We start from the raw sequence: 19,774 nt of genomic DNA, 5'->3' as shown, positions 1-19,774 counted from the left end.
ATACAAAAAACTTCACATGTTATCCAAAAATCACTTTTTCACCAACTATGTGAGAAATTCTCTATATATAATATGTAAGATTTTCGCAGGAGGTAATGATGATGGGCTTTCCTTCAATTTGGTCCTCATTAATTTGTGTTTCGATTGAAACATCATCCCACATATTTCCAAACTTACCTGCCCACATGACCAAGACCACCACTATGATGATCATCTCTCCTGTTTGTAGATGTCGAGACTTGTCCAGGCCCTGCACGGTGGGATCGTCTGGGGAAGGGGACAGACAGGAGAGTGGCATTCAGTCACCTGAAATACAGTGTTTTTTGACACTTTAGCGGAATAGACATTTTGCCAAAACAACATCTGAATGTTGTTTGAACCGTTTGAGCTGTCTGCAACAAACCAGTGAACATAAGATCCCAGGCCTGTTTCTACCTTTGGGGCCACCGCTGCTCACGTCAGAACCATTCTGTAATGCCATTGAAGAAGAAAAAAACAAAAGAAGCACTGTAGTGGTAAGAACAAGACAAAACAGTGGAGCAATACCACATATTAATCCTCCTTTAAGTGGATTGACTATGAGCCTATTTCCGCTCTCCAAACTATCTCTTAACTTGCGTGGATGGAACTCATCCAGAACGCCACTCTTCCCAATTGCCTCTTTTAGTGAATCAAGTTGTCAAGAAACCGGCCCTGAATGACCGACTGCTCGCTCACTTCACATGATGGGATTTTACAGAATGAGGTCCAGTTTATGGCTACATTTTTTGTTTTTTTTTCTGTGCGAGGACATGAGGGAGTGGAAAGAGGAAGCCTCCGCATCATGACACACCCAGTGGTAAATGATCTTTGTCTGCTGTGCAATGTCAGGTACTCTATGTTCACTCCTGTACAAACTCAAAACAAAGATAAGTTGCATTTTAAATGAAGTTATAACTTTCCAATGATATTTTTGTGGCATGCAGCTTTATTTTGAATCTCCCATTGATTTCAGGAACTACCCACGCTTCTCCTTTCTGGAGGGTAAAATGTTGCTTATACTCTGAGGCGTCTACATCCAGAGAGGCTCCTGCTGGCAGTGTTGGGATGACGAAAGCTTTTGAAAGAATGTTCTGGTCTTGTATTGATAATCCGTGAGACTTCTATGCATAAAAAAACCCTGCTTGTTTACAGTTGTCTGGTTGATGCCAGAGACCCGGGCACTGAACAGCAAGCAGGCCACATTCAACCCTCGCCAACCCTTGAGGGATCAAAGAACAAAATGTAAATATAATGCGTGCAATACAAGTTGTTTCAATCTGTAAAACAAACAGAAATTGAAGATGAAAAATGTAGCTTATCAAAACCATGTCAAAAAAAACCCTTTAATGGGCAGGAGAACATGTTTGTCAACTTCCACAGTTTATATTCCTTCACAGTTCTTCAGTAACTCAGTAACAAACACTGGATTTATGAAGTAATTGTGAGGTGTGGTGGCATTTTAAGAACTTGTGGAACTTCTGCTTTAGACTTTGTCATAATCACACAAACATTGGCGTGGCTAAATAGTTCTCACTTGCTTCAAAATATGAAAAAAAACAAACTATTCTAAATATTTGACACAATGGGTGTCATAGTATAGAGTGGAAGAGCAAAATTTTCCACATGACCTGAATATCGTGTCCCACTGGTGTTTCATTCATATTTCATACTGGCGCCACACTCACATATGCTGTGTGATTCTGCGCAAGGGCAGAATGACTGGATTGTGGTTCCTCTGGAGCGCCAAAGAGTTTGTGCTGAGATAATTAGTTGACCTTCCTTCTGCTCTCCCCATTCCCATGATGATGATTGTGGCTACAAACTGTGTCAGGAAACTGTGTAACAACACGCAGGGGGATTCTGTACTTGTGTCGCCACAATGCATCATCTGATTTACTCTTTCAGTGTGGTTCCGTGACACAAAGCAGATTGTTTCTTCGGAGTTTCATTACACCGTAGAACCATTAAATCCCACTTTCAATCTGGATGTTAAAACAAATCTACAGCCAAATGTAAATCTACATTTCTACCTCTCCAGTAACCTCAATACACTTTAAATCATCTATTCACACAAATAATCATCCGGCGCTATTCTGTGTGGAGTTTGCATGTTCTCCTAATTGGTGAGCCTAAATTGCCCCGAGGTGTGACTGTGAGTGTGTGTGTGTGGTTGGGTGTTTGCCCTGTGATGGGCTGGCGACATGTCCACAGTGTATTCTGACCTCGCCCATAGTAAACTTGGATCAGCTCCAACATTCTACGACTCCGCACAGGACTATGCGATATAGAAGCTGGAATGGATAATACCAGCAAGTCACATGCCAACAACGTTAAATGAAGATAAAGATGAGCCTGTTTTTCGATTCAGCTTTTTGTTTTCTGACTGTGCAGAGCATAGGTTCGTCTCATTGCTCCTCCTGACTCTGGCAGCTGAGCATCTCTTTGAAGTAGCTTGCAGTAATTGTGTCTAAGGGGACCACCCTACCTATTTAGGTTTGACTGCTCGAGGCGTCCACCTTTTGAAAATGATTCTTTTTTTTCTCTTCTGTGGGAAGTGGATTGACAGCACAGTGGCAGCACGCAACACGTCTCCTATGGAGGAACGACTTACTGCGTACTATACAGTAAATCATACAGTGTATAGTAACATTTGGGGAGATTCCTGTAATGAATATAGCACCGCTGGCTCAAAAACAAATCATTGGCAAATTGGCAAACTTATTTCATAGAAATAAGTTTTTCCTTCTTTTTTTCCCTTTGCAAATATAGAAAAGTATCATTAACAGAAAATACTTGGATGTCAACAAAATGTCAACATCCTGAAAACAAAGTTTTTAATTTTCCTTTGAGTTGAAGTTAACTGAAAGGCAAACAGCTGAAAGTCAGAGCTGTGGTAGAGCATGCTACAATCCTGAAGGACAGGCAACACAAATACAGACATACTCAGAATAAAAGCTTTCCTTGGAGCTAATGAAATTGAAATAGACTTTGGAAAGACGTATTGATCCCTGGAAAGAAAGAAAAAAATACAGTGGCTGATTTGATTTTGAATCCTCCAGCGATACATTGGCAGGAAATGCCTTACTGTGTATGACATATATTACTAATCTGGCCTGCACAGGTAAACTTCAGGGGATGGATGCATTAATATGTAATCAAATTATCGAACAGAATTGCTTCTAGAGGGAAAAAAAGATCCTTATTGATTTATGGGTATCACAGCAATGGCTCTTGGAAACGTGGGCGTGTGTGTGTGTGTGTGTGTGTGTGTGTGTGTGTGTGTGTGTGTGTGTGTGTGTGTGTGTGTGTGTGTGTGTGTGTGTGTGTGTGTGTGTGTGTGTGTGTATGTGTGTGTGTGTGTGTATGTGTGTGTGTGTGTGTATATATATATATATATATATATATACTGTAAATCAATGTAGTTTCAATAGGAGGAAGTCAGCTGTGACAAAGGGTCTCATCACTAATGACTTTGTGATGTTGGAGCCTGGTACATTAAACAGGCTTTTTAAAGTTCACTGGTGAACAGCAGCAACCCAAACAAAAGGCTAAGGGTTATTATATCACACTGCATTCAGGTGCACGGGTTGTAGGTTTATTTGGAGACATTGTGTTGAATAAGCTTGATGTGCTAGTGAAGACATAGTTTCTCCTTTTGAAGCATTGAGTTTGTAATCTTTTATGATTGTTAGCTATCAGATGTGTCTGTGGCTCTGCTCTCAACATATTGTAATATCAAGAAATTCAAGACCAGGGTGTGGGAAGAAAAAAATAAAAATAAATACAACAACAACAAAAACTGTTTTGTAACTGAATCATAGGCTATCAGCAGACATCCAGACAGCCTAATTCAGTTCTTAAGTTGTGTGTGAAAATGGGTCAGTGTGCAGCCGTGCAGTTCATGTTTGGGAACTATTGCTGATGAATATCTCTGATTGCTGTCACTACAGTGCGAGCAGAAGCTACACTGAGGAGACTGCAACACGTTCATTTTAATATTAAATAACTCAGGATGGATAGATGATTTGAATTTTTTTGTGAAGGCCGCCACTTTGTTATGTAACTGCATTCTTTTTGTCTTTGAAGATATTCAACCTTGAATTAAGTCAGTTCGTTTAGTTTGGACAGCACAGTGGTATAGTAGGCTCATGATGAGAAATGTCCCAGGACTTAGTTGAACACATCAATTATCAGTTGTAATTTGGACATATGTTAGAATCTCCATAAATGTCAGGGAGGCTAAAGTCCAGCCTTCTATTAACCATTTACAAACCACCTTTCGATAACACAGTTGAAATATACAACAGAGCCAAACATGGGAACCAAACCTGAGTATTAACTTTTACAGGAGTCACAGAAGGTTGAAGTGATTTGACTTGCAAAAGTGGGGCGTGACGAGTCAGCAGTAGATTAATGGGAAGCTGGCGCTGATTGCTTCAATACAGCAAAACAAACTTTACAAATGAAGCTCGTCCAGTGAAAGTTTTTTTTTTTTTTTTTTTTTTACCCACTTGGTTGACAAACCGTGATTAATGTTGGATAGTAAATCTCTTCCAGAGTCTGCTGTGGCCTCATCCAAAGTTTAAACTGACCATGAGTTTTCCTCACATTAGTTTTCTTTCCAAACTCATCTCTGTTAAGTAAAGAAAAACGTGATTTTTTTTTTCATGTAAAGCAATGGGAGATGTGTTTATTTACAGTATATATCAGCTGATGGATGGCTTCTATTGAGCTTGAGTTTGAATCAGTTTCTTTCTTTTCCAATTTGGCGAATCCTGCCAGCTTAGCTAATGGTGCCCAGACTGAGTCAGCTCAACACACACATTTATGATTCGCTTGCGTCAGCAGTTGTAGTCATGACCTGGACATGACTATAAATCCACAGTGAGAGAAAAAAGTGCAGTTTAAAATATCAAATACTACTACAGTAAGTTAAAGGGTGATATTTTGGACTCCTCTGCAGACTAATAGGAAAAAAAAACAACTTGTAAAATGTAAAATCTTTCCACTCAAAACTAATAGTAAAAAGCTGAGAGATGCTGAACCATTCTGTATTGGTCACGGTCGTCATATTTCACCCAGTCTGTGAGCTCAGCCCGTACATGGATTCTGAAGTATTTTAAGGCAGAATCACCCAGAGTGGTCTAAAGTTGCATAGATTCAGAGGCGCTTGCCTGCAGCCATGCTTGAAGAGCCTGTCAATAATGTATTAGAGTCTAAGAGAAAATAAAGCTGCAGGAAGCACATGGAGCCCCCCCGGAGAGAGGCTGTGGAAGGAGGCTTCCCGTTAACACTCACGTTTCGGCACGAGCTTCCTTTGTATCTCATCCTCAATGTCAGGGCGCTTTAAGAGCATTCAACAACAAGAAGAGGCTTTAGCGGAACAGCAAGAAAACAGAAAAGTGTCAGCAATGGGTTGCTGCTGTCTCTGCCTCAGGGAACAAAGCCTCCAGCGGATCATGTCGACTAAAAAGCAACGCATTATGTTGCATAACAGCCGGAGCTGAAGAACACAGAGGGGAAAAAAAATTCCTCCTGGAGTGACTTGTTGTGACTTTGTCGGTTGTACTGCAATTTCATAAACTTTGTAGCATTTAACTGAGGAGAAATTCCAAATTGATGCTGCAGAAGACAGAAAACAAACAAATTATTCAGTTTAACGCACAGCTAATCCATCAGCACAGTCATTTTAATAAAGAAAAACTGAAGAAGTCATTATAAAGACAGACTCCGCAGCTGTATTCTATGTATTAATACCATGGAGTCTGAAATTCAGCAAACAAGCTAAGGCGATTAACCTCATTGGCTACAAAAATCCAGTTATCCCAACAATGTGTATTTCTGAACAATGCACATGATCAATGCAACTTTATCTATTGAGTCCACTCTTCTTTGCTTTATTGAAATGCAACTCACATTGACAAGTCGCTCAAAACTCAACAAATCACATTATCCCAACTGTGATGGTTGGCCTCCTCACTTTCCATAAAAGTTCAGATACACGGAGGTCAGAGTCGTACAGACTGGTCATACAGTCCTACATGAACTTTAATAGGTTTTTGTGCTTTTTAAGTTGTTATCACATATCTCGGGGGTTGATGTGTTCTTTTTCTCTCCCGGAATAAGATGAACAACAAGCATAACAAGACACAGATACTGGATACGGATTTATGTGGCAGAAGGCCACATTTGCAGTTATTTTTTATATTTATTTATTTATTTATTTACTGCACCATTTCCTTACGTCATGTGTCAGAAAGTAAACCCATAATATAAATGACTCTCAACAATCCATGGTGGAAAAGGAAAACATCCGTTTCTGTCTATGAATAAATCTTCAGACTTATTGCAACATATCAATAATGAAAGTATGTTTCTACGTTTGAAATTTTAGTAATACAACATAATCAGTTTTCGTAACTTGAACCTTTCTGGTAATATTTGCAAATCACTGTTCATAGTGACATAAAAATGTTTTGCCAACTTGATGGAGCTCAGTGTTACATTCGAGCATAAAGGCCATTTTTAGATATGCCGGTCAAACTGAAATGTGTGTTTTTGCACCGAGAAAGCTTTAAGAATAAACTGGAGAAGCCAAAGAAACATAAGGGAAAACATGCAAAGTCTGTAAGGCCCGGATCACAGTCAAACCAGAGATATTCTTACGGTGTGAGACAAGAGTGATAATGACGACTCCACCATGTCACTGTGCTCTTTATTATCCTACTTTCTATGTTTTCATTTGCTTACAGGAGCACACAGTATTACCAAAAATGTCAGTTTCTCCTTTCTTCAATTTATAAAATGGCTAAAAATAAAATGGAGACTCCTCTCATACTAATTGAACAGAAAGGCCCACTTGATATATCACTGCAGTTCAGTGATTTGTCACCTTTCGTAAGGAAAATCAATGATTTTGTTTTGGCTATTCATGCGCCCTTTCAATGGGATATCAAACAACCCAGTTTTGTTAGTGATAGCATGCCGTAACACGTGACGGAGAAACAACTAATTCAGGTCATTTTAAGAGGAAGCACTAGAATCATCCAAGCAATTCTTTACCCCATTTTCTTCAACTTAATAAATATGTTTGACTCTGATGACAAACCCTAAAGTGTTTTATCACACTAATAAATACATCTCATGTTCCTGCGTGAAGACGATACCTTGGTTGGAGCTGTTGGAGGGAAAGCGGTCTGTTTTCTTGAGGGTGCGGAAATGAACTTTCTTGCTGGCTTGGCTCTCTCCATACAGGCCAATTGACTGGACCTGGATGATGTAGTCCGTCTCCTCCTCCAGGTCCCAAAGGACACAAGAGCGGCTGGTAGTGTTGACCTCCCGAATGAACCGCTGCATGTGTCCATCCTGCCTCTGGGTGGTGAGAGAGGGATAGAGATCCATGGATTAAAATATTGAATAGATCACGTGATCAATACAGAGAGCAATGACGTGATCGATGCTGCCACACAGAAATTGAAGCTTCTAAACATCGCTGTCACAGTAATAGTTTTCACCACTTTTGGAAGTGTTGTTGCTTTCCGTAAAGAATTGTTAAGGCTTAAAATGACTCGGATCCCACATAGGGTTCATTCGCATGTAAAACAGAAGTGACCAACCAGAAAAGAGTCCAGGTTCTGGAGAACAACATGCAGAGTTCTTTATTATATGAACAGTTGGCACATTATTTTTCACCATGTGGGGCCTTGACTACAAATTACTTTGCTGTGGAATGTGATTTCGGATTATTTCGGCCTTGAAGCATGTTGAGAGACAAGCTTTCATAATTGAAGCCTTTCTCTTTCACCTCTGACAAAGTTATTTCTGAAACCGTCTTTGCTCTCAAACTCATCTGCACTTGGAGTATTTGTGTTTGTGTGTGTGTGTGTGTGTGTGTGTGTGTGTGTGTGTGTGTGCGTGCGTGCGTGTGTGTGTGTGTGTGTGCGTGCGTGCGTGTGTGTGTGTGTGTGTGTGTGCGTGCGTGCGTGCGTGCATGTCTGTGTCTGTGTGTGTGTCTGTGTCTGTGTCTGTGTCTGTGTGTGTGTTTATGGCCTTGCCTGAATAAAAGATAAAAAACAATGACTCAGTGCAATAATTAAACACAATAATTAAATACACACTGAAGGCAATTAGTAGGAGTGTTGAACTGCAGTTGAATAACATGCAGAGAAGCCCTGAAGAGGCTGTCCAATGTCATATTCAGCTCATCAGTCACATTGACTGATAAACTTCAATGGCGGTGTGATGTTTGCATTCGGCACAAGATGATTACAGCTGGATGATACGTCCCTTTATTCAGTCGCAGCATTTTCCCCCTGTTCTTAAGCCTTTTAAATCTTTTTTGTCCTCTATGGAAAACTGGTGTGCATTCAAGCTACACTATTGTTTTCTGCTGATTCATCGGCCATGACAGGTTTCATTCTCACGTCAGGCTTGAGTAGAAGCTTCTGTCAGTCTTCTCAATGTTGAGCAAGGGTTTTTTTTTTCTTTTGTAAATCGCCCAAAGCCATCCCATTTCTTTTCTAAGATAATATCATTCCTGACATAGCAGAAAATAGTCTTATTTCCATTTCCTACCTCTTGCATTGTTGGAGAATCAAAACTGTTTCAACAGGGCATGGCAAATGTTCAGTTCCAACCAAAATGACATTTTATATATTCGAAGATGCTCTTTTGACCTCTCCATCACTCTTCTGATTTGCGTCAAAAGTTTAGGATTTACCTGTTGTGAGATGGAGAAGCCAATTATTATGTCTCCCTCTGGAACCTCCCAGGATACGGTGGCAGAGTCGGCTCGCAGGTGCATGACGGACACATTGACAGGCGCTGGTGGCCGGTCTGCAGGAAAGTAAACAATAGAGATCTGTTAAGCCGCATCCTGAAAAGGATGCACGCTATCTGTGTCCACGCTGCATCTGGAAAGTCTCAAGCAGTGCATTTACATTTATTGATACTCTAACTCATCACTGGCTTTTCTTCAACTTACTATTAAAGTAATGGAATTGAATTGAATAAATGTGCTAATCTGTAATATTACTTGTTTGAGGAGTTTATTCATGTTTAGTTTTAGTCGGATTTCTTTGGGTAACAACTTCACCGTCTTCTGCTCTCCAGCTAATTAACCTTTAGCTTTATCATTCAACTGCAGTAATAATTACTTTACCGGCCCGTTGCAACTGGATTACTTGAAATCGTTGCTGTCGTCCCCATAGGTACACAACGCGTGCTGCATAAGGTCAAGATTTCAACAGTGTCCACAGACAAGCTCAGTGAAAAACAGATCATTAGTACATGCTGGGCGGCTTCGTGGCATTTCCTCTGTGTGTGTGTTGACAACAGCATGTTGTTGTTTCCCCTGAGATAAACCACACCTTTTCTAGACTTATTTTAAACCTTGAGGTGTTTACACCGAGTCCCGACACATTAAACTCACACATACGTACGAGCTTTTCCTTTTTAAAAAAAAAAGCTCTCCTGCCAACAGCTTCGAGTGTCAACCCGACACAGTTTCATGTTCACCGCACACAGATGGGGTTGCGTTTCTTCACCTTGTCGCTTTGCAGCCATCGATCATGATTTGGTTGCCAGCAGACATGTGATTGCAAAGTGAGAACAAAGGCCTGGGAAGCAAAAGGCGGCAGAACCAGTGGGTGACAGGTCTAATAGAGGGGCCCACAGAGAGATTCAGTCTGCAGGCATTCGCTCAGGTCAGATAGATGGGAAAGATGGGATTGGCTGGACAATTGGGAACCTGAAGTGCTTCCTTGGGGCTTTTGCTGTTAGCGAAGCTCTGATAGACTTTATATTGTCACAAACAGAAAGGGATGCAGTGTGATGAAGGTCAAGTGAGAAGAAATTGTGCTTTGTCAGCTCTGAAAGGATGACAAAAAAGCTTCCTGTATACAAAAAGACATGAAAAAATAGAATGCAAAGCTTGTGGATACAACAATAAACATATTCCAATAAACATATGTTTTGCTTATCATCTTCATCCTCTTTGTAGCTTTTTCAAATTTTTTATTCTGTCGTGCTGAATTCTCCGCTGACAAAGGTTGAAGATATGCTACAACCTGAACAGAGCCAATTGACATTAAATATGTTTTTAGACTGTGAGATGGAAGCGGAATGTCCACATGAAGATTTATTAACACGCAAACTCCACACAAAACAGGTCACAAAATCCACATCACCACTTTATATTTATAACCAGGTTTTGACTGTTTCAATTCCATTGTACAGGTGATGAATTGTCACTGCTCCCCAATGAAAATGTAAGTAGTAGCATTTTCAGTTACAACTACAAAAACATATCTGCCTTTGTTTATACTACCTGTAAAAATGTTCAGTAAAAAATAAAGACTTTACCCAGTCATGTCGAAATTTAACTGATAACAACGCAACCTGCAACAACATCTGGTGAAAACAACCAACTCGGCCAATTCCAGCTCATATCAAATACTTACGATGTGTATTTGTGTATGTGAGCAGACGAGTGGCCACCAAAGAAAGGCTGCTCCTCTTTCTTAAAACAAGGAATTGTTAGATTCCTTATTGATGTTAAGAAGCAAGAAACAATAAAGAAATAATTTGCCAAACACAGTTTCTTCAAATTATTATTTCCCTTCTTCCCCAAACACAAAATACAAAGCTACTCTTTTTTTTTTTTAAAGACCCCTCCTTTTCAAACCTAAGGAGTACATGTTTGAGTGACACAGGATCATCTTTGGCAGCTTCTTTTAATGCAACATGACAATAGGACAGAAGAGAAAACAGTGCAGAACATACGATCCATTGGACTCGGCTCCCATTGCCCCGTGGCCCTGAGCTGGATAAAACATTTCTCAAAATGGGATGAGAATTATCCTCAGAAATAAAATTCACCAGAAGGAATGGTAGCTTTCTGTAGCATTTTACCCCAATAGTTGCGCAGTCAGTTTGTATTTTATGGTTTTAGGTGACTTAAATTAGACAGCTCAAGGCGTGTGCTGCCCCAGGAAAACATTTCATCCTCAAAGTGCAGTTGAGAAAATAAGATGAAACAAAAATGACGAAACTGCGAGCTATTACAGTTGATTTGTGGTTTTCTTCTTCAATTCCTCTTCTACCGCTCTCCTCCTCATACATCTGCTTTATCTCTATACCGCTCTGTCTCTCTCACTCCTTCCCCTCGGTGACGGTGACGCCGAAGGAGATCTGGAGACCGCCGGGTCACACGAGGCCATCAGTCTCTTTGTCTCTCTCTCAGGTTTCCTATGAGACGTATGGGGTCAGGGTCAATCACACGCATGAAGCTCGGGCCCCGGTGGCTCACGGCAGGCTGGCAGATTGGTTTATGGAGGGTGAGTGAGCAAGCCGAACAAGTGGCCAGATTAATTTTTAGCCTTTGACAGAACTTGTGTGAGAAAATTAATGTTCCAACTGTGGAGATGGTGTGGCTTGGTGGTTGTTAACCAAGGTGGAGGGGTCACGTCTGCCTCATTTTATCCTTTTAATGAGAATCTTTTTTTATAGGAGCGGGTGTTATAATGTGTTAAGATGGATGTGCAGGAGGGGAAGAGAGGGAAAGTCACATCTGCTATAAATTGTCCTTGAACTTTGGAAAGCTTTTGTGAGAAAGTCATACATATATTTGCGGTGATGGTTCCACTCTCCTCCTTTGACAGTAATTATATGGCCACTAATTATATATATGAATTATTATGATTGTTTATATTAGTTGTTTTCAAAGTGTATGTATGTAACAGGCCTACTCTAAACATTTATAAAAATAACTTTTTATATATTTTTTTGTATAACCTTTCGTTTTATGACACAGATTTTTTTTTATTGTAAATGTAATGGTTACAAATTACAAAGATATAACACAGTTTTGTGCAAAAAACATAAATATAGCCCGTATGACAGTTGCAGACAACTTTTATTGTATTGTTATTTCAGAGTGTTTGTGTCATATGCTGCTTTATATATTATATTATATTATATTATATTATATTATATTATATTATATTATATTATATTGTATTGTATTGTATTGTATTGTATTGTATTGTATTGTATTGTATTATATTGTGTCATTTATTATCATATCATATCATACCAAAAATTATACCTATAAAACATAACTATTTATGTCATTTTTATTTATGTGTGTGTGCATGCATATATAAAGTATTTTGCCTATTTAAATCATAAAGTGCTATGCTGCATACATTAGCAAGTAATTATGACACATGTAGAGTGCAACATTGAAGGAGGGTGGATGAAAGGGTAACAGGCTTTATTGTATGCTAATGTCGCTGACATTCAGTATCATTGCTTAATTTGCAGATGCAAGCCATTCAATCATCCCCACTAAATACTTGTGCATGTTATTACCTGAATGTCACTCCTGTAACTTAATAACATGTGGTGTACAACTGACAAAAACAAAAAACTCCATGTACAAGCATTACATTTGCATAATAGTTGCACAAAAACTCTCACAGAGGCACCATAGCCAACATCATCTGCACAATTCTAATTGAACCCCCCCCCCCCCCCCCCCCCCAGATATTTCTAAGTATTGCATTTGACAGCCCTCAGTAACTATTCTGGTTCAAAATCAGATACAACATTTATCTATGAGAGGACACATTCATGGCTCTTGACGCTGATTGTCCTTTAGGTAATGGGGGTTACAGGCAGACATGCATGGGCACAAAAGCAGCCAGTATCTGTGATGCATTGTCTGCGGATCATTTAGTTGTGATGGAGCGAATGGCGGTTCAGTTAAATCCTGCCATGAATCATCACTAATGTATAAGTGTCCTCTTCCTATATGATGCTTTTTCCATTAGAGGCAGTTGAGTGGGACACGTCTATTTTGAAACTGAAGTGCACGGAGTAGAGGGACTTCACAAAATAAAGCATCACGCAATGTGCCGTTCACTCATTTACAATCTCAGAAGCTTACATCGAGCCATAAAAAGTGGTACTTCAAAACTCAATCAGACTCCAGATGCCATTTTTCAAAGAGTCCGATCAATTTCCCGCTGCTCTTCTCCATCTTGTTTGATGTTCCCTTCCTCGGTAATAATACTCATTGTACAAACTTCAATATGTGTTGTGCGTGAGCCCCACTCCGCACAATGCATGATGCTAGATTTGGAATCAAACAGGTCGCCGCCATCGAGGAGCGTGTCAGTGCAAACACATGGTAAGCCTCCTCTTGGGATGTGGGATCACTGCCAGGATGAATCATAGCATGTCGCCAAAAGCCAAGCACATTAGCTCCTCCCAATCTAGCGCGAGTTCGCGCGCTGAGAAACAGTCAGGCCTGGATCTCTGAATGGCTGATGAGCCACGTGGAAACGAGCCCAGCTTGAAATCGTCAGTGTGTGAAGGGCTGTGGCATCCTTTATTTTGACCTCTATATTTGCTTGTGCTTGCACAATTGCCTCTTTGTTTATTGGCTGCCTCCACATTCACAGTGCAAGACGAGAGTGATTGAATATGTTTTTATGGTCAAATAAAACCTTTTGATTTGGCACAGTGAGTCAGCTTCTGCAGCACTTGATCACAGACTACCTTGTGTGGAAGTGACACATTGATTAAACAAAAATGTAGAAATGAGAGGTGGGTAAGTAGGGGATAGAGCATTACAGCCTCTGTCAGATTCACCAAGAGAGCAATTTGATGTTACACATGCCAGATCTCTTTTACGGTTCCCCCGAGACATTTCTATGCTCAGTTTTTTTTTTTTTAACACCTCTTGAGTAACGACACCTCTTGCAAGTGAGCAAGTTGTAACTTCTGCATCAAGGCGCCTCAGCTAATTGACCGACTGAAAGTATTTTCAACATGTAATTATGTTCTTATACTTGCTGATGTGGACGTCAGACTTCATGAATCTCTCAGAATGTGCTTTTCAGGTCCTCCCTTCGCCACAGTAGATCATGTGTTCATGTTGTTTGATCGGTTTTGAAATGGATGCCCTTCATGACACAACCTGAACAGATGGGACATTGAGTTCTTTGAAAGGGTTAAAACAGTGGCTTTCATTGAACTTATGTTTCTAAACTTGCTTATCTTTCACTGCCTCCACATCATGAACCTAAATATTTCTTTTAAGAAAATGTCATTAAATCTAGCTATTTTGTTTATTTATTTACTCATATTCCCTTTTATATCAGGCATTTTTGTCATTTATGTAGTTAGAGATGCATTTACCAGGAGATCGGGTCTGTTCTCGAGTTAATTGGGTGGGAAATCAATTATATTATGTCACTATCATTCATTCCACATGATTCACATGAAACAGATGAACTCCTGTTAAGCCATTCATGTAATATACTGCAATTTTAGCATATTTCATCGATTTGTGGTCATCTTTCAGTTGTAGGCATGATAAAGAGACTTCCTCTTGGTTACAATTCAAAACTCTCGTCTTCATGCTTCATAAAACTGTGATATGACTCTGCTCATTTAGAGGACATAAACTGCAGATGATTGATTAGTTGGCTTAACAACACAGTAAAAGTCTCAGCGGCACATATTTCATAATGCCTCAAACATATGTGAAAGGCGAAGCGGTGGCTTACTCAGAGATTATCTTTGTGTCTCTATTTTTAATCATGTTTCAATTACCTCTGAGCTGGTGACAGCTTGACAGGCCACTTTGAATGTAATCCCTTTTTAATACTTATAATGTCTTTAATCCCACACACGTTCCCGAAGTAAAATTAACTCTTCGTGTTTCTTAGCTTTTGATTTGTCGCTTCGTCGGTCTTCAAAAATGCTTCATCTGGATATATTTCATCGTCTGTGGTTTAAAGTTTCAGTGTTTTACTCTGCACAGCAGGATCCTGCCTCTGCTTGCATGCCCCTGTCATCCTGGTTTTATTTCTGTAACAATATTGTTCGGCCTCATAATACCTCGGAATGCTAACTTGTTTCAACCCCCCCCCCTACACGTGTCTTTCACATGTGATGCCACGTGGGATGAATAAAAATGAAGCACAGCATTCTGAAGCAGCTATGTTACAGTTGGAGGTTCTCCATCCAGGCGTGCTTTCCTCGTACACGTTTCCCTACATATTCCACATCGTCTTTGCAGTTACAGGGTCGCTCACTATCCCTTACTTTAGATACACTCACTCTTATCTCTCACAGGGGCTGTGAAGCAGGAGATGGCACAAGGTGGTCTGTGTAAAGTGAATCATTTTATAGACCAAAAGCTCAAAGCCTTTCAGTTACAAGCTAATAGTACTTCCCAAAAATATATAACTACCTTGCATCAGTGGATTTATGAACTTTTCACAAGGTTCGTAGCCTTCATTTTTATCACCTGCAGTGGGTGTTCATTGGCTGCACACACATCCAAACAAGATACCAACAAGTGTGAGTCACTGAAAAATAATCAAAACACTGGTTTAAAAAAAAAAAAAACCCAAAACAGATATGTGCCCCCGCACACATGCATACACCGAGCCAGTCGTTTGTACATGAATCTTGTTTTTCAACACACTCTATGTGACAGCATATGAAATTATGTTGACGTGAGAAAATATTTGCCATCACTTTAATGGATCCAGCTGTAATACAGAACATCTATTTGTCAAGAATGTGTCACCAGGTTTATGAACCGCATATTGCCAATTTGAGGAATGATATGAGTCCGGCGATATAGTAAATCCAATAAATCTTAATTCATGTTTGTGTGTAAAGCTCTGCCTCAAGCAGGATTTGTTTGCTACAGAACTTTTGTATTAAGGAGGTATCTGAATATAAATATTATGTATTTCTTGTTAACTTGTCCACAAATATGATAGAAATATGAATTCAAATGCCACATGAGAGCTTTTGCTGTGTCGCTTAGAGAGGGTGCATCATATGTCTGGGTATGAAAATCATTAGAAATGTTCTCACTGCAAGGGTCTTGTTGAAGAAATACAAAGATCCACTGCTGTGTAGCAGTTATAGGCCCATAACCTTGCGAGATGTGGATTTGAAAATAATGGCTAAGTTTCTTGCCACTCGTCTCCAGATCGTGGTAACTGACCTGATCTGTCCAGAATAATCAGGCTTTTCTACTGGTCGGCTTTCTTTTTTTAACAACTGACGATTACAGACTCTGAACAGACTCTCTTTAGATGCCAAAAAACATTTGACTGGGTGGAATTGGGATACATGTTCTATATTCTTAATAGGTTTGGTTTCAGCACTAATTTTATTTCCTGAATGCGGTTATTTTCCTCATCCCAGGTTGCTTCTGTTAATGTTGGCAGAATGAGATCCAAACCGTTTCCATTTTCGCGGGGTAATAGGCAAGGCTGCCCTTTGTCTCCCATCTCTATTTGTGCTCACTATGGAACCATTGGCCATCTGGCTCCTTAATGAAGATCGATTTAAAGGCATCGTGATGGGAAAACTAACCCACAAGCATTCACTGTATGCAGACGACTTTCTGCTTTGTATTTGGACATCTCAAATTCTCTTCCTTCATTTTTAACATGTCCATTTGTTTGTCTATTAACGAGCTATCTAAAAAACTAATTCGCTGATCTTCATGGAAATTGGTGCACAGGAGCATTTTAATCAAAGTAAGAACATTTACATTTTGGTGGTGATCCAAATCAAAATAATTGTCACAAATTATAATTTCGCTATATATTATTATTGTAATATTTATATGCTTTTCCTGTCACTTGAAATGACAAGTGCCTTGTAGGAAATGGAGTTGTAGCATGTTTTGGTGTAGTTTGTTGTTGTTCTGTTGCGCTCTGGTGCTCTACTGCAGGTGAGTGTGAAATGACTGGCGTGAGTCCAGTGCATGCTAAAAGAGAAATTAACGGCCACCATTCTGCACTGCCAGCATCTCCATCATAAGCCAGGCTTCTCAACTACGATCCGGATGATAACTCGGAAGAAGATAACAATATGGTCTTATCTTATGTTCTTTCAAATTATGAAACAAGGTCACAGGATCACCAAACTAAATAAATTAATAAAGGAAATTGATCTGGATGTAGAATATGTGTCATTTGCATGTGTCAATGTGTATACCCTTAGCGAAGGTCAAAAATTTCTGATTGCCCTTGTTCCCTTGAAAAACTTCTAGAAGAATGTAGATACCTGGGAGTTTTTATAAGCACATCCTTTACAGAACTCGCTGCCAAGAACGTTGATCCATTGGTCTAAGCAAAGAAGACCCTGATGCGATGCGTCAACTTGATTGAAATGGTCTCTCCACCACTTCTCCTGTACATCTTTCAGCAAATTTCAACATTGATACACAAACCATTTTATTCTCATTCTTGACAAATTGATTAACTCATTCCTGTGGTGCAATAAAACAGCTCGTATTCATAAAGAGATCTCTTAAATGCTGAGGGCTGCCTGGCACTGCCAGGCTTCCATCAGTATTACTGGGTATGTAATATCAATAAACTCCTTTTCTGGAACTTTTCTGGGACTATGTGGTGGATCTGACACAGGCATCTTCTATATGTGCAAGTCAGAGGACCTGCACAGGAACCACTATAGCAATGCAAAATCAGCAAAGATTTACCTGAATAGCTATGACTCGTGTAACAGATGTAAATAATCAGCATCAGACCACATACCTATACTCTGGTCGTGCTGTTATTTGTTTTCCATTCCCCCCCAAAATTATCTGTGAACCTGTACCATTTTACCTGTGAGACCTTAAATATATCTATTTTTGGTTTGGGGGGGTGGAATGTTTTTTTTATATACATATGTATTAAGGGTACCTATAAAACATAATGCAGTGAAGCACATATTTATGCTATAATCTATGTTTGTGTGTCTGTACTGTGTACATTAGTGATAATTTTTAAACATGTGGAAAGGCATGCTTCATGAATAATCAAAGGGTGTGCAAATTGAAGGAGTTGGGATGAAAGGGCAACACGCTTTATTGTTTGCTAATATTGCTGACATTCAGCATCATTACATAATTGCTGTGTGTGTGTGTGTGTGTGTGTGTGTGTGTGTGTGTGTGTGTGTGTGTGTGTGTGTGTGTGTGTGTGTGTGTGTGTGTGTGTGTGTGTGTGTGTGTGTGTGTGTGTGTGTGTGTGTGTGTGTGTGTGTGCTTGTGTAAAATTTAAAGGACAATCTCACCATAAGGTGAAGACAATTAATTTAAAACCTCCTCTGAATGACATGTCAGCACAGTCTCATAGCATGCATGGTTCTGGCATTAATTCAACATGTATTTTATTTTCCTTTGAAGCTCATTGCAACACCCCAATTTATATTTATGAGTGTCATGTGTGTTATTTTAATTGAGGCTGTTCCTGCTCTTGACAACCTCAAACCAAGCTCATCGGGGATGCATCCTGCATCTCCCATGTCGGTGAGGAACATTAAAATGCTCTGAATGTTTATCTCAGGCAGAGAGAACACACACCCACAGTAACGTCGAAGTGCCAATCTGATTCTCTGAAGGCGCTATCACATGTCGGACTGGGTTCCCTTGAGAGATGAGGATGGAAGTGATAGAGGGAGACAGTCAGACAAAGAGACTGAATACAGAGGGACAGTAGGCTTCCTTTGCAGCTCTTGTTAATCAAACAAGGTTAGCAAAGAAATGACTGCATGAATATTGCATTTGCATTCATGCAAATGAGGAAACTAAGGCAGAGCAGGGGTGATCTGTCTCTAACATATTGGTTTGACAACACAAGTTTAGATTTATATACACCTTCGCTGGAAGGCTCTGATTAAACTTCCCAAACATTTACTGACAATGTGTCTGCTAACCCTGCATAAGCATTATTCTTATTACATTTTTTAAATTGATATAAAAACACTGCCCACAGAGAAAGAAATGTGTGAATAAGCCAGAGTTAGCTGGAACCAACTGATTTTCATCTGCCAGTTTTAATCATTGGCAACAAACTTGGGGTCATATGATCCATAAACAAATATTTCTACTTGCTTTCCAAGCCAAATGCCACAGTTCTAGGGATTTTCTACCTCTAAATAGCTTTTCAAAACAAACCACACTTCTCTCATTCATGGATGATTCGAAGAAGCACATATTTTGCCTGTTTTAATATATTTGCAGGCTTGTTCAAACAAGTGTTATTTCACGTGCTGAAAATACAGAGAACTTCTGAGCATTATAGGAAACATTTAGTTCGTCCTCACGTTCCAAAAATCACACGCTTTTCACAAGGTTACAACATGCACAATCATTGATTTGAGGTTCACACTTACTTGCTCCAACCAAGAACATGTCGCTGCCAAAAAGCAACAGGACCACGGAGTTGACCCAAACAAGGAGTCGAGCCATGCCTTAGTGGATACGTTTGTTCTTCTTAAATGTTAAACAGAAAAACAATAATACAAAAAAAAAAATCCCCACAGAGCTCTTAATCTTGAAAGGTGAATAAATCACAGCATTTCATATTTTTTTTCATGGTGCTGGATTTCCTCTCATGAATGAATTGAATTGATGAATGAAGGGAGGATTGGTCAGTCAGAGGGTAAAACACGGTACAAACGATGTCTTCAGAAACATTTCGTCTCGCGGAGGGGGTTTAATAATTCCACAAGTCCTTCATCCATGTTTCGAGCACAAAACTGGGGGACATCCGATGTCCGTCTTCAACCGTGTCGGCTGAGCTTGTAGACCTCCATCACCCCCCCGGGGACCGGGGATCGTCCGAGAGCTCCGGTAACGCACAGGTGGGCTCACAGCGGGCTGCTGGTCGGTCCCCTCGCGGACTGAGGGGACGCCGAGAGGCGA

General features: G+C 39.9%; 1 protein-coding gene across 1 annotated transcript in view; it reads right to left on the bottom strand.

Annotated features, from left to right (window-relative positions):
• fndc4a (fibronectin type III domain containing 4a) overlaps window positions 1–19,318 on the bottom strand; it is a gene marked incomplete at both ends in the record, with an annotated part of 23,019 nt that extends 3,701 nt beyond the window's left edge. The window contains 4 exons of the mRNA XM_080514334.1: window positions 178–267; window positions 7,188–7,392; window positions 8,741–8,856; window positions 19,243–19,318. Of these exons, the coding sequence (XP_080370460.1) occupies window positions 178–267; window positions 7,188–7,392; window positions 8,741–8,856; window positions 19,243–19,318 (487 nt within the window). The remainder of the gene's footprint in view (window positions 1–177; window positions 268–7,187; window positions 7,393–8,740; window positions 8,857–19,242) is intronic.
• Between the last annotated feature and the right edge of the window lie 456 nt (window positions 19,319–19,774).

This window comes from Blennius ocellaris (genome assembly GCF_963422515.1).
Source record: "Blennius ocellaris genome assembly, chromosome: 18".
NCBI classification, from domain to species: domain Eukaryota; kingdom Metazoa; phylum Chordata; class Actinopteri; order Blenniiformes; family Blenniidae; genus Blennius; species Blennius ocellaris.
This window is presented reverse-complemented; position numbering and strand designations above follow the sequence as displayed.